The 16,227-nt window shown below is 43.4% G+C and overlaps 1 protein-coding gene across 1 annotated transcript; it reads left to right on the top strand.

The window, feature by feature from the left end:
• The first annotated feature begins 8,575 nt into the window (after window positions 1-8,575).
• RNF139 (ring finger protein 139) lies at window positions 8,576-16,014 on the top strand. Its single transcript, XM_082046482.1, has 2 exons — window positions 8,576-8,931; window positions 13,958-16,014. The coding sequence occupies exons 1-2, from the start codon at window positions 8,751-8,753 to the stop codon at window positions 15,766-15,768; spliced, it is 1,992 nt and encodes a 663-aa protein (XP_081902608.1). The 5' UTR covers window positions 8,576-8,750; the 3' UTR covers window positions 15,769-16,014.
• Window positions 16,015-16,227: the final 213 nt, after the last annotated feature.

The following is a 16,227-nucleotide window of genomic DNA, read 5'->3' as shown; positions in this document are numbered from 1 at the left end:
TATCCTGACAGTTATCATTTATTCCAAGTCTAAAGGAGATGTTCTGCCACATGAGTCATTATTATGCTGCTTTTACATTTGAATCACAAGTTTCAGTGGCTCTTATAGGAAACCAATGTTGATCAAAACTGGAATTATGGCTTTCATTAATATTTATTATACACCAAATTAGCAGTGGAACCAAAGGCCGAGCAAAGTTCATGCGGTGTCAGGTTCCAAAGCAAATATGTGATGTGGCTCTAATCAAAGCCAATGCTAGAGTTTGATACCACCTTCGGAAGATCCAAGGAATTTGCTAACTAGGAGTAAAACCTTGTTTAGAAGTCAAGCATTAAATTCTGAAAACAATTCTTTTCTCCTTGCAATCTTCAAACCAGAGCTGAGTCTTTTTCTGAAGAACATGAGTTATTTTAGGTGTAAGAACAACGGTTTGATTTTTCACAGCCTGTTATGCAGAACTTTAGACTGCATGCTCATAGATCCTCCCTTTAAAGTGTATGACTAACCCACAAGAGCAGAACTATCAGATTTTTTTTTCCAAGTTAAGGCCATCCTGTTGGAAATTGTAATAATATCAAAACCAAAACACCTCAGAAACTGTATTGCATTAGTGAACTTAAAAGAAACATGGGAAAAGGCTATGATGATGTTTTCCAAGCAGGACACTGATCTTCTTTTTCTTTTCAATATCAAATGTAGTATATCCCTATAATATATGCATATAATCTACATCTTACATACATATTATACACACGAATGCAAATAATATTGAATCTTAAAAATAAATCTTTGAATTGCTTAGATTTTTTTTATATTTTCAGTGCTTCAATGTTAAAATACAAAACTGGTTCATAAAACAAATTCTGTGTTCCACATCACTTGCAGTTAAGTGGGCTAGGGTGGGAACAGGAACCACCTATACCAGCATGTAAAAAAATCAGCCAGGTTAGTTTCAGGACCCTTCCAAAATTTATGAGGCCACTTTTTCCATCATTGATGGAGCCTGTGCGATTCAGCCCTTAGTGCTACACTTTCTCTCAGCCAGCTGAAGTAAAATGAAGGGCTGGGAACCATCCAGCTTCCCTGGACAGGCAATGAGAAGACATCTTCTCTGACATCTCTGGAGGATTCCACCTCTTCAAAGACAAGTGTCTAAGACAGTAGGTGTCTGTCTGTCTGTCCTGCAGGCAGCTGAGAGGAATCCTATCCCAGGCGTCTTGAGATGGTGGTAAAACCAAAGGGCTGAACTGAGCTGATTTATCTCCATTACCAGAGGAAGGGAGGCTGACTGGACGTCCAGCTTCACTTTTTCAACATCACGCAAAACTCTGCTAGACATTACTCCAGATTTTTGCATCAAGTCCATGAAATTTATCACTGTTTATACTAAGGTCAGGATTTCCCTGGGAGAAGAGAGGCCAGACTGGTCATTGCTGCGAACCTTCTTTTGTGCTGTACTATGCATCACGGACACTCTGCTTCCTGAGGCAAAACCACCTTCTTCTTCCCATCCTTTCACCAAGATGAGAGACTACCTGCAGTCTGAATTACACTAGTTAATACTCAGACCTGTCTTTCTACTGACCAGATGCAATGATTTACAAACACATTGGTGAAGGCTTTTCATGGGAGTGATGTTAGGATCTTCCTCTACGACGGATGACCAAGAAGACTGCATTTTCTGCTGTGGCAGGTCTAGTTCCCAGTATAATTCAGATTCTCTCTACTTTTGTCTCTCACATGCTGTCTGTGAATAAATATTTCTCAGATCAGCTTTTCTGAAGACTGAAATCATCACTAGAGATGTGTCATTTTGGCTAAAAACAGAAAATTATTCTTTCCAGTATGCTTCATCAATTAAAAAAAAAAAAAAAAGTGCTACAATATAGAGCAGCTGACACTTTCAGTTGTTTTTAATGAGTTTTATATTAGCTAACTGGTGTTAACTAGCATGAAGTGGGCTCACTGGTGACCAGCAGTACAACTCAGGCCTATGAACAATTTTCAGTTATCAAGAAACGGCTAAATTTAGTAGCCCACAGATTAGCAAATATCTCCCATTTGGGACCATGTATGCAAAGTGCAGGGGAACCAGGGGCAGGGTTGTTCTGCAGGTGACAGCTTTTCCACTATGATTTTTTCTGCTGAGGCTTTGTACCAAGTTCAGCGAGACTGGCAGTTAATTACTGTTTGGTATCATTGGACACTGTCCTGCTGTGGGGCAGAGGAAAGCGCTGGCAGACCAGGCTCAGCCCAGTTGCGACAGGGACACGAATGTTTCCACAACTGCGGTTTCCTCTCCAAGGCAGGATTTTTCAGGAAGACCACATTTTCGGCTGGGTTTTGTCTAGTTTCCAGTGTAATTCTGGTTCTCTCCACTTTTGTCTGTCACAAAACAAGTAGTACAAACAGTAAAATGAATGTCGAGCCCCGAGTTGAAGGAACCTGCCTTACTCTTTGTTATTTCACTTTGTAACTCAGGAGTTCTACCATTATATTTGAGATGTTGCTAAATATCTGAAACAGTTCTACAAGGCTTTTGCTTTGCATATATTAAATTAGAATAGCCAGATCTTGCCTCTGAGCTGTACAACTCACCACATGCAGCCACGTATCACCTTGTAAAGGGGAAATAAGTTGAGTGTAACCTATTATTATTTTTGTTAGCTTTAAAAGCAACATGTAGAGCAAAGTTCTATATGTACTGATGCTACTTACATTTTCAAAGGGAAGATTTTCATTAGTGAGGTTAAAAATTAACACTGGATCTGCATTTTATTTATTCCCTTTACAGCTGTATAACACAAAGCATGGCTGCGATCAGGGAATTGCTTTGAGGGCAGCATTTGCTCTTCCACTTGCTCCACACAAAATATCACAATCATTTCTATTTCTCCCTCTCAGTCAGGCACACCATTTCTGAACTGTTGTCTGGCATTTGGAAAAAAATGAGCTGCACCAGCTGTCAGGCTTTTCCATCTTCCCACCTGTTTTAGTAAAGACAAGTTTTTCTGTGAACAAATAGATAATGAGCTCACAAGAAGTAACAGCCCAGTCCAGATACAGAACAGAAAGTAATATAAAAATAAAAAAAAATACTGAATATTAATTCCTAGGACAATTTTCAAGCATCTGCTCTGAGATACTGTAGATATATTTTACTACTTTAGCATTCGAGAGTTATTTTTACTCAGTATATAATTTGTGGTAAAGCATCCTGCTTTTTCTGCCAAGGATTAATAAAAGGACTGGGGGGCTGGGGAAACAGTTAAGAGAGGCTGCGACACCCAACAGGCAAGAACATAATATTGCCTGTCTCTAGCAAGATGCACTTGAAAAATCAAACATCATGGCAGGAGAAAAAGGCATACTTGGCAGTCATTGGGAAAAAAAAAAAAAAAAAAAAAAAAAAAAAGAAGATTTTAAATTATTCTTCCTTTTTGCTTGCTTAGTTAAGTCTTTAAATCAGGTCTGGAATGCATAGTTCACAGCTCTGGAAAAGAAAGCAAACCTCTGCAGCAGAAGCCACAATATGTGTGTGTGGCTAATTAGGAAAGACATTTCTCCATGTAGTGCTTGGAAAACAACACAACAACAACAACAGTGTAGGTGAAGGATCAAGGAGGAGCAATCTCCAGTGGAGCATTTCCCAAAGGCCCCAGCACAAAGAGCTGGAGCCAAGAAAGCCAAAAGTGAGCACTGCCCTCAGCACAGAACCTCCTGGCAGGAGCCGGGCAGCAGAGCTCTGCTGGGCAACTCTACTGTGCTGTCCACATCTGCCGTCCTCACCAAGGCCGGTGGCAGGTGGGACATCTCTCCTGTAGCCAGAGAGACACCAGAAAGGGTCTGCAGACATATTCCAGGCCTCTCTCTTTTCTTGTCTCTTTGCTAAGTATACTGGTCACAGTTAGGAAATCAGAGAAAAATGCCAGCGAGCAACTGTTGCCATAATTCATTCTCTTTACACACATTTTCAGAGGAGGCAAAACCCAAAGGCTCTTTCTCTGCACAGTTTTATAGAAAATTGTACAGCCATAAACAGCAAGGTCTAACCTGTTTATTTGCAATCATCTCTTTAGAGAGAAAGAGAAAGTCTGTCATTAAAGGAATACATGGAAAATTACAGAACTAAGAGATATTCCTCATGCAGATGATGCACTTGCATGTGAGCCTTGTCTCCTGTCACAGATGACCAAGACTCATCTCTGTGTTTTGGCTCTCCAGTGTGTGCCTCACTCTGTCAAGACAGAAATGCCTCTTCTAGGCTTCTTGAACATTCCAAGTGAGCATTCTCTGCAAATAACAGACATAAAACTGCCTTCCTTCATTGAGTGAAACAGAACGAGCACTCATGTGTTACAGACATTGTCACTTCACACAGATGTGAACTCAAAATCAATCTTTCACACAAACAAGTTACTGCAATTTTTGTCAGATGTTTACTAGGAGTATATTGCTTTCTGCTTTCTTAGCTTCTTTTAAGAAATGCTAACTAACCCCATGGCATTTCACTGTAGAGAAGGAAAAAAACCACAAACTTAATACAATAACAAATCTTAAGCAGATTAACTTTAATACGGAAATTCTTAATATACTGGAAAGGTATACAATATTGACATGTTTTGCCTTAGCTTTTCAAATATTATCTGGATTTGCTCTTTTTCTTTTCAGAAGAAGACAAACTGTTCTTGTGTAAAGACTACTGGTGTCTTTAATTATAATATTAAAAATAGTCATGAGTGTAAATTGTTTCCATTGAACCTTAAGTAGTAATTTGTTAGTCTTTATATATTTCACAAGTACCACATTGGAAGTGCCACATGAGAAAGTCGATCTGTACCAAGCTGCATAACAAGTCAGATGTAGGACAGTCTGTGCATCTCTCCGCGTTAGCTGGCAATTAATTCTCATTAGTGGCCACCACCACTGCATTCAGGCAAGCAGGACTGATGGTACAAGCTGTTCGCCACAGGAGGTGACGAGCAGCCTCACCGAGGCACAGCTGGGTGTCACCCGCATGCCAAACCCACCCGAGCCAGCACTGATTGTACACTGAGATCTGGCTTTAAGAAAAATGCAGATACACTGGCCTCTTTTATGCTAGAATATCATCCTAGAAGAAAATCCACTTTAGGTTCCTTTCATGATTATTGGGTTTTGTTTCAGTTCAAAATACAGACGTCCATACTGATTGTAGTGAAAGAGCTGTCATGACAAAATGAAAGATATACTGTACAGAGCTTTCTTCTTATGTAAAGAATGCAAAATGATATTGGGTGATTCACTGTAAAAGGAATCTGAGAAGGAGAAATGAAATTTGGAAATAGTTAATAGATTGCTACATTCGTTGCAAACTAAAATGAATTTTTGATGTGCATATTTTGCACTGTTTTTCTTAGCAGCCAACTCTTTTTCATTCCTAAAAAATGTATTGTTATTTTATCAGGCTAAATGTACTTGCTGTATTTCAAGGCAAAGATATCGTGTATATTTAAAGCATTTCAGGATCTTGTAGTTAGAAAAAAATCTGCATTTTTATTCTTTTTACTTATAAAAATGTGATTTTTGCAAGACCATGTGATTTCACAATGGCTGATGTAAGCACTGGCATGAATCCAATAAAGCCTTTGCCTTGAGGGGCTCATGGGAGCACTTAAACTAAAGGAGGAGCTTTAAAAACTCAAAAGTTGTTTTGCCAAAAAGTGATTTTAGATGTGGCCTATATGGGCACAGACCCTAAACACGGCCTCGGCTGACTGGCATAGAGAGAATGCAGTTCTGCTATTCTGTAAGATAATAAAGGTTGCTTTGTGTCTGGGTATTTCAGCGCACGCTACTTACACAGCTGTGGTTCACAGAAATCATCAGACACTGCACTTGATAATTTGAATTTATGCAGTTCCTCTTGTTCTACAAATCTCAAAAATTTTAATACCTTTTGAAAAAAATTATATGAACTTTCACTACTCTAAACTGTCAAAAAAATTTCGTTTTTACATGACTGAGAGTAAATCTCAAACCTTCTGACCCACGTTGAACAAAACATCAAAGAATTCCAGTGACTTATATTTGTTATTGAAATAAATGGATCTATGACTTTCTGACTCACAGACTGAGACGGGAGGTGTATTAAACTATTTGGAAAGTATTTTCCGGTGGTAAGTTTTTATTTATTATGAAACAGCTCCTGGGGTGTGTACTCTTGTGCAGCTGTGTCATGGGGTGTGGGTCAGACACCTGGCACGTTCACCACGTCAGGTACGCTCTGCCACAACCACACGCGGAGCAAACTTCACTTGGGAGTTCAGGACTGTTTGCCCTTAACAATTAATCTACCTAGACAAATAAAGGAGCTTTCTACTTAATTTGTATGTTAGTTTATGAACAAGAAGTTCCCAACTAAGAGAACTTGTTTTAATGGGACTATTAATATGAATTTGCTTAGAATAGGATTTAACCCCCAAATTTACAAATAAGTTGAGACTGTATTTAGCCCTAGAAATAACATGATAAATTTTCCTGAATTTGTACGTATAACCGAACTGAATTCAGTAGATCATGCTTGTGTAACAAAGTTGAATTTAGTTCATTATTCCGCATTTGAAACTATGTATTGCAAATTGCAAAATTAAATATATCCAGTGGGTGTCATCTTCTTACGTATTGTATGCATGATAATCACGTTTAGATTTTTTTTTAAATGAACTTAAATGAAAAGTAGAAGTCTTAAACATCACAACAAGTTTTCTGAAGAACATGCGTAAAAAATGTTTGAATTTGATCTGCTATGCTTTACTAACACTAGGATTTCTGGAATGTTTGCAGCCTGGAACTGTTTATGCACAAAATAATTTGTAGATATCCATGACTGTACTTACGTGCCTAAATAACAGCTGTAAAATATGCCTGTAAATACACATATTAAACCTGAAAATTGATTTAATGGATTCTATTTAATCCACATGTCCTTAAAGCAACATAAATATGTACTACAGCATTGCCTCTGATCCTGAAGCCTGTATTGCAAATATAGATTTAAGACTCTTGTATGAGCATGTTAAATGAAGTTGGAAAGGCCTTGAGAGGGCATGAAATTCCATTTCCTCAAATGGTGTTTTAACTTGTGGATTTATTGAAGTTACACCTCATATAAATAAATATTTTCACGTGGATTATTGAGAACTATTAAGTACCCAGACCTGGTTGACTTACATTGATTTTAATTTCTAATCAAATAATTTTTATTTATATTCAGCAGCCTTATACTTAGTTGAGGAGTAAAAATTATTCAGGCAAGTCTGAATCATGGTGATTCAGCCATCTTCAAATCTAGGTGAAATAAACACGTTTCACATTTTAAACCCTAACCTCTATTATTTGGCTTGCGGATACTTACTGGGCCAGAGTTACGCCTTTCAGCATGTGATTAAAACATGCACTTTGTCCACGTCCATGGATTTTGAAACACAATCCTTTAGCAATCTGGCAGCATTTCTGGCTTTGTTAGCACAGGGCATTGCTTAGGAAAGCTCCTCTGCAATGCTGTCATTGCCCGGTCCAAAATCCTTTCAAAATAATAGAAAGGCTTCCGAGGGCTTAATCCAGGAGCCCGTCGGGCCCACGGCGGGGCTGTGTGGGCAGGTGGAGCTGGAGGCTGGAGTGGGAATCGCAGCACAGCAAAGGCCAACGGGCACCAAAACTATTTCAGCTGTGGCCTGAAACTGGCTTTTCATTGCACAAGCGATGGAGCGGGAAATGCCTCTGTTTCAGATGGACTAAAGTTGATTACACATTTGCGTTCTATTTATTTTAAAATTGAGTCAGCGTGAAGTTTCTAATAGCCCCTGTATCTGTGGCTTCTGTGGAGATGTATAAGTTAGGAACCGATTTCCAAAGAAAATGCCTTTTTTTCCATATGATCCCACTCGATGGCTACGCATCGAACAAGACAGGGCTTTTGCGTCACACACGAAGGAACAGAAATTCTGCATGACCCTCCCTTAGTTAAAAGCTCGTTATCTCTCCAGGCTCGCTGTGTGGCCGGGCAGCGCTGGCGCGGGAGCGGGGGGACCAACAGCCCTGTCAGCCAGGCCCGCACAGCAAACACGAGGTTTATTCTTTGAAAAGGACTCTGCGATGCAGCAGCGGCTTCAGGAACATGAGGGCTGACCCCATGTTATGTTTTACGTCATAGAACGGGCGCTTTGTTTCGCCTCGCTGATGCAGTCGCACCAGGCGGGGAGGGGTGAAGCCTCCCGGGGGCACCGCAGGGCGCACCCCGCTCCGGCTCGGAAATGCCAGTCGGACCGACAGCCCGCTGCCCCCCGCCGTGCAGCCTCCCCCGGTGTGCAGGGGCCCGGCACCAGCCCGGCTCCTCCGCCGAGGCCGCGCAGGGGACGAGCCGCTCCCGGGGCCTCACGGACGAACCGGCCGCCTCAGGCAGCGCGTGCGAATCCCCTCAGCCGCCCGAGGGCTGGGCGGGAAGCGGCGCGCGCCGGCCGCCTCCTTCCGCGTGCGAGCCGGGGGCGGGGCCGCGCACTGCACCGCCCGCATGGCCCCGCCCCCCGGCCCCGCCCCCGCAGCCCGGCTGGAGCGCGCAGGAACATGGAGGCGGCGGCGCGGGCGGGCGGCCGGGCGGGGGGCGCGGGGCGGTAGTGAGCCCACCGGCCGCCTTCCCTCAGCCCCGCCGCGCCCGCCCCCGCCGCTCCTTCAGAGGCGGGAGAGGGGGGCTGCCGGCCTCCGCGCGGGGAATGGCGGTCCCGGGCCCTCCGCAGCTCCCGTGGCTGCGGCTGGGCCCGCGGCTGCGAGCCGGGCTGGAGGTCGCGCTGCGGGTGCCCAGCCTGTTCCTCATCGACGCCATCTTCAACTCGGCCCCGCTGCCCGGGGGCTCCGTGAGCGCCGCGCTCCTGGGCGTGCTGCTGCGGCTGCTGGGTGAGACACCTTCCCCTCCCACCCCGCCGCCCTCCCCCGCCCGTCGCGCAGCTCCGGCCTTGGGGTGCCGGGGGGTCGGCACCCCCGCCGGGCCGCGCTCCGGGCCCGTCCTCGCCGCCTCTGCCCCCGCTGGCCTTGTTCGAGCCGCGGGCAGCGCACGGGCGCCGCTGCCGTCCCCCAGCGCCGCGCCGGCCGCTGCCGCGCCTGCCGCTCTCCTGCCCCGTCTCTCACCCCTTCCCTCCCGTCCGAGTCTCTGCCCGGGGTCGGTCATCCCCCCCCGCCCCAGCGCCTGCACCCCAGTGCCGTGTGCGCTCCATCCCCGGCTCCCAGCGCCCATCCGGGAGCGACGGGCCGGGCCGGCCTCTCCGCCTCCCAGCGCTGCCCCCGCGGCGGTGTCAGCCCCGGAGGCGCAGGGACGCGGCGAGCGGAGCCCCGGGCGTGGCGGGGCCGCTCGCCATGTGCGCGGGGACTCGGCGCCGTGGCCTCCGCCGCGCCGGAAAACGTGACTCCGCGGATATAGATTATTATGGCTTTTAAAGCATTATGGATAGCGTAATGTCTTCCCGAAACACGCTGCTAAATCCTTATTTTAGGAAGAGCAGTTCAGATATGCAGGAAATGTGGTTCCCAAATGGAAGAGAAGTCTCTTGAAACTTGCCGTTCGTTATTTTTAAGCTTTTTTTTCTTCCCTGGGATGAAGGCTGAGAATGACTGCTGTAACTAGGTGATACTATTTTCAGTATTATTTGTAAGCGTGGGTTCCAGCTGGGTTGGAGCCCTGTTGTGCTGACTGCCGTGCTGGCGATGCCGCATCGTGGAGCTGCGGATCCTGAGGCGGGAAGGAAAGAAAAATCCAAAATGCAGCTAGAGTTTCTTGCAGGCCTGTGACGTGTTGGTAGCGTGTTTTGTTTGATGGTTATAGCAGAAAAAAATCGGAAGGAAGTAGGTGGTATGGCTGTTGGGAAGAGCGGTGCAAAGCAAGGGTGCGCAGTGAGAGGTGCAGTGGTGACGGCATTGCAGAAGTTGAGGAGCGCAGGAGAAGCAAAGGGTAACCCATAGTGAGCCGGGGGTGAGAGGAGAGCAAACAGAGAAAGTGACAAAGCTTGGTTTGGGTGGCTCCTGCTTCGGTAAAGGGTGCCAGTTGATGTCACTGCTGGTGTGAGCAGCGAGGCTGAGGAGATCCTGACTTGCAGCCTTGGCCTGGCCTTGCAGCCGTACCTCTGGGACGGAGAAGAGGTGCCTCCTCCCGCTCCCCATGTTCTGGAATCACTGAGTGTTTCCCACTGAAAATTCCTTTTTAAAAACATTGCGTTGAAGTGCCTCACCAGCATAACTTTAGGAGTCCTTTGTCGGATGAGCCAGGGGCTGTAGAAGTGCCTTGAAATTAATCCCACGTACATCCCACTCACCCTTCGGTGGGTGTGTTATTTGGTGATCTCTAAGTGTGTGATATTGGGATTAACAGAGTAAGGCGCTTTCCAGGATTGTGTTTATATGATCACTTTTCTGGAGGGGCTTGGGGGAAGAAGTGGGTAATCTCTGCCTCCTACAAAAAAGCTTTGGGAACAGATTATGTCAAGAGACTTACCTTGCACTTTGAATCCAGGGGTCTGTGGTTCTTGCCTTTCCAAAATGAAAGAAAAATTAAAATGTAACCGCTTAATGTTAAAGATCTTCCCTGTGGTTCAGACAACAGAGTGCTTTTGCATCTATTTTTTCCTCATCTGAATTTAAGGATTACAGGGTTGGGGTTTTGCTGTTGTTCAGATAAACAAAAAATACTTGGTTTTGGATCATTCTGTATTTAAATAGTGGGGAAGTTGCCCTTTTAGTTACCATTTTCAGGCTTTGAAAGACCGATCCAAATTTTTCCTGCAGCACGATACTATTTAGCATAGGATAAACATGCATTTTACATTCTAGATACTAAGATTGTTGCTCAGGAGAGATTTGGTGGCTTTCAGGGGTGCTGTTGAACAACTCTGAAGTATTCCGTGAGCACAGCTCTTCAAGAACGCCAGTAGATATCTGTATGATTCTTTTTTTTTTTTAAGAAGTTTTACTGCAGGATTCCTCAGTTGGATTATTCCATCACATATTTTCTATACAAGTACATAGTTACAGCACAGAACCAAGTTCTATCACTGGAGCGCAGTTTTTCTTTTTTTATTAACCTTGCTTTGTCTCCAGCACAATGTTTACCTTTTATACCATTGCATGTGATTTTTTTTTTTAAGTCTCTCATTTCCAGCAGAACCACCACCCCCAGGAGTGTGAGATTGTAACTTCAGACTGCAGCAAGGACACTGATTTTGGAGAGGTTTACTATAGATACTATAGGCTGTAGAAAGATGTGGAAGCACACAGAACAGCTGGGACTAGGGAAAAAACATAATTTGTCAGTTCCACATGATTAAAACATTTATGTGTAATTGAACTCCGCAACTGACTGGAAGTTGAATCGGAGGTAGTGTGCTACTGTACTGACAAATTGCAGGAGTTAAAGGAAAAAAAGAGACACAAATTATTTTAAAAGTAAATGTTTGTGGTTTGATTAAATGCTGTGTTCAGAGGCCGTACTGTAGACAGTTGGTGATGGGGTGGCACAGGGAGGAACAGTAAAGATGAGAAGTAGTATAAACAGAAATAGGAGAGGCATCTTCTCAAAGTTGCAGAGGGAAAATGGGAAAAGATTTGCTGTTTGGTGGCACAGGCAGGAACAGTAGAGATGAGAAGTAGTATAAACAGGAGATGCATCTTCTCAAAGAAGGAACTGCAGAGGGAAAATGAGAAAAGATTTGCTGCTTGGTGAACACTTTGCAGGACATGGGAAAGTCCCTTCATGGCAAGATGGGCCGAATGACACAAGTGGCGATGGGGGAGAGGAGAGGAGCGCTCACCTCCCCTCCCGACACTTGAGGAACCTCCTGTAGTCTTTGAGGTTCCTTTGGGGGTTTTTGACTTTTCCACACAAGTGCTGACAGAAATGCTTTCTCTCTTGTTAGTCCCCATTTAGAGGAACCACTAGGCCTGTCTTTTCTATGGGCTCACTCTAGTCCTGTTTTTAGGGATGTCTTGCATGTGGAACACCAGTGTTTTAGGGTGACCTATAGTGTCCAAACACAGGCCTGTGACTGCAACTGTCAGGAAGAAAAATAAGTTCTGTTAGCCGGTGTGTTTCAGAGCAGCCTGCTTAGTTCAAAATGTGTCTCCTTCGGCATAAATGATCAGAATTATGTAAATAATGAGCTGTTACAGGCATGTGAGCTTTTCTGTGACTTCTGAGGGAAGGCCAAGGGTACAACCTTGTCAGCAGCGTTATTTTTCCTGTAGTGTTCATGGTGGTATGTATGCATGAAAAGCAATAAAATTGTCCAGCTTATTTAAAAATAAGTGCTGTATGTAACGAATATGCTGCTTTTCATGCAAGAACTGAGCTATGATACAAGGCACTTTCTGAAAACCGATTGAAGCTTTTCCTCGGTCAACTTCACAAGGTTACGAGGTTAATGATTAGTTGAGGAGAGTGGTTTTATATCAGCCAGTGCTGCTGGCAAACGAGACTGATAAGGAGCATTAAGAACTTTTTTGTAGTCTGTCTTTTGCTATTGAATCATGTTGACCCTCTCCCATCTATTCAGTTCAGGGTGGGTGGTGGTGTTTGGGTTTTTTTTTTGATACAAGCAACTGGTAACACTACTGGTGGAATCAAATACTGGTTCTTAGAAAAAAAAATTATTCCATGATCAAGATACCATGGCTTAAAAAAAAATATATATATATATATATATATGATATGGTTTTTTTGTTTTCAAACATTTGATTATGGAGGATTTGGAACAATCTAAAATACAGTCGTCAGAAAAGACGGCTGCTGTCCTTGAGCAGAAAGAGGATTACTTGGATTTCATTAGTTTTAGTACGGAGATTGAAAGCAACTTATAATCAAATATAAGTTGTAGAGATTGAAATCTCTCCAAGCTGGTTTGGATGAGAAAGCAGTTGCATTGACTGGAATCTGATTGAGAAGCCCAAAACAAAGGCAGTGTGTTTCTTGAAGGAAAAAAATGTTTAAGGAAGTGAATCTAGTGATAAATGCAGTTTAATGTCTGTTAGGGCAGAGCCACTACCTATTGACTACATAGTGATGCAATTCAAAAGTTGCACTATAAAAGGACTTGACTGCAAGGTCATAAGATACCAAAGTACTGCAGATGCTGTGACAGGATTTCTCATAGGAAGGTGCAGACTTCCCAGTCGTGGTCAGTCAGTATGAGGGGAAGGTCAGCAAACAGGAATGTCAAGATCTAAATCTGAGTTTTAGCAAGTAAGATGCAAGTTTGCACTGGCATTGGCAAAGAGGCGATTGGTGCGGCTTTGGGTTCTGTGTACAAAAGCTTTATATTGCGGAAGGTCTTTTCCATGAGGCTTTTGTTTCAGGATGCTTATCAGAAGTGAAGGCAAACTGAAGGGAAACTGAAGGGAATTGAGAGAAGAGTGCCCTCCCCCCAGTAAACTACAGCAATTTTTGAGGTTTTTTTTTCCCCATTAAAGGGTTTAGCTAAACTGTTTTGGTGACTTATCTTTAGTGTTCCAGTTTGGACATCTGTAGTTGAATGCTGTGGTCAAGTGAATGAGGGTACTTAATAATGAATGAGTAGAACTTTCTTTGCATATAAAGGTGATGCTATATCTGGCAATTCTCTTCTGCTTTTAGAACTTGTCTGCCCTTAAATTTCAAGACTAAGGCTGGGAGTTGTTACTGCTCTAGTCTGAAACTGCAGATGAACTTAACAGTAATTGTGACTGAATGCTGGCATTGGCTTTGCATCGCAGCTGCAGCACACAGATGTATTAAAAGCAGAGATTATATCATCCTCTTGCCTGTTTTCTGAAAAGGGCACCCTTGGTAAAGTTACAAGTGACTAATTGGGAAGCGATACATGAAATGTCACTCCAGAGTTAACAGGTTAAAATCAGTTGCTGAATTTCTGCTGAGAACTAAATGATTTCCATCTGTTTTTAGGTGTCTTTGTATCCAGTGTTGTTCTGGTCTTACAACAGCGAGCACTTTTCAAGTTTTACATGATCGCCTCGGCATTCCTGCTGGCTGTGACTTCAGTGTTGGTGAATTACTATGCTGCTTTGCACATAAACTTCTACAGTGCCTACTACACAGCTGCATTCGGAATTCAGATCTTCCCTCACAAAGGACCTTCGCTATGGATGGCACTTTCCATCCTTCAGCTCACCTTTGGAATCGGATATGTTACACTGCTGAACGTGCAGTCCATATACTCGCAACTCATCATCTTGGATATACTGATACCTGTCATTGGCTTGGTTGTTGAATTACCTTTAAATGTCCGGCAGATACTAGTTTTTATTTCAGGCCTGGTTCTGACACTAAATACCACAGTCATTCTAGTTCAGAAAATTAAATGGTTCTACTATTCGATGCGATACGTCTACCTGCTGGTGAGGCACATGTATCGCATTTATGGATTACAGCTATTGATGGAAGATACATGGAAAAGGATTCGGTTTCCAGCTGTCCTGCGTGTCTTCTGGCTAACAAGACTCACAGCACAGGCTGTGGTGTTAACGTATGTTGTGAAGATGGCTGAAACGAACACAGAAGAAAAATTCTTCCTGATATCATGGGATAACTGCTGGGAACTGATCTGCAGTCTGATCATAAGCGGGTGTGACTCAACTCTAACCGTGTTGGGCATGAGTGCCGTCATTTCCTCAATAGCGCATTATTTGGGACTCGGTATCTTGGCCTTCATTGGATCAACTGATGAGGATGACAAAAGGCTTGGTTTTGTAGCACCTGTCTTGTTTTTCATTCTGGCTTTGCAGACTGGTTTAAGTGGACTGAAACCAGAAGAACGATTAGTTCGCCTGAGTCGAAACATGTGCCTTTTGTTAACCGCAGTCCTGCATTTTATCCACGGAATGACAGACCCCGTGCTGATGTCTCTCAGTGCCTCCCATGTGTCATCATTTCGCAGACACTTCCCTGTACTGTTTGTTTCCGCTTGCCTTTTCATCCTGCCAGTTCTGCTCAGTTACATCCTCTGGCACCACTATGCACTAAATACGTGGCTTTTTGCGGTTACAGCATTCTGTGTAGAGCTTTGCCTAAAGGTAATAGTTTCTATCACTGTTTATATATTGTTTATGATTGATGGCTACTATAATGTGCTATGGGAAAAACTTGATGATTATGTCTATTATGTTCGTTCAACTGGCAATATTATTGAGTTTATATTTGGAGTCATCATGTTTGGCAACGGAGCCTACACAATGGTTTTTGAGTCAGGAAGTAAGATTCGCGCTTGCATGATGTGTCTGCACGCATACTTCAACATCTACTTGCAAGCAAAGAATGGCTGGAAGACTTTTATAAATCGCCGGACTGCTGTTAAGAAAATAAACTCGCTTCCAGAGGTAAAAGGAAGTCGGTTACATGAAATAGATGATGTCTGTGCCATCTGCTACCATGAGTTCACCACCTCTGCTCGCATCACTCCATGTAACCATTATTTTCATGCACTTTGTCTTCGGAAGTGGCTGTACATTCAGGACACTTGCCCCATGTGCCATCAGAAAGTGTATATTGAGGACAAGGAAAACGCCAACGTCTCTAACAACAATGGGTTTGTGGCACCAAATGAAAATCCTGTACAAGTTGCAGAAGGAGCTGCTGCTGCTGAAAATGAATTAAATGAAGATAATGACAGTTCCGATAGTGATGAGGAAGATGATGACTGTGTGGCACAGCACTTGAATGAGACTCTCAATGCTGACTCTAATTCTCTTGGCGATTAAGATGTCCTTTACTAAGCCGCGAGGTATTTGTTTAAGATAGACTTCAACAGAATAAAAGTATCACTTTGTAGTTATTGTACTTAAGCACAACAGCAGTATCTCAGTGTCCAGTCTGTGAATGGTGGTTGTTTACTGTGGTGTGTGCTACTGTAAATATACCTCTAATTTTCGCTGGTCTCTTTCATGACCACCTTAAAATTATGTACATTATTGTACATGGAATAAAATGTTTTCACATGTTTTTAAGATGGTTGGAAAAACACTCTTTAATTGATGTAGTGATAGTGCTGTGCCAAAGACTGTAATCCAGTAATCCCCACCCAATGAGTTCTGGGTGCAAATGAAAAATACTGGTGAAAACTGACTGTTCAGCGGGTCAAATCAGAAATTAAAAGCCTGAACCAAAGCAGCTTTACTTACAAATTCAGTATTAGCAGAGCTTTATCGTGAAACAACTAG

This window comes from Streptopelia decaocto, assembly GCF_964273445.1.
Source record: "Streptopelia decaocto genome assembly, chromosome: 2".
Lineage (NCBI taxonomy): Eukaryota > Metazoa > Chordata > Aves > Columbiformes > Columbidae > Streptopelia > Streptopelia decaocto.
Note: the sequence above shows the minus strand (reverse complement) of the source record. Positions and strands in the feature narration are given on the sequence as shown.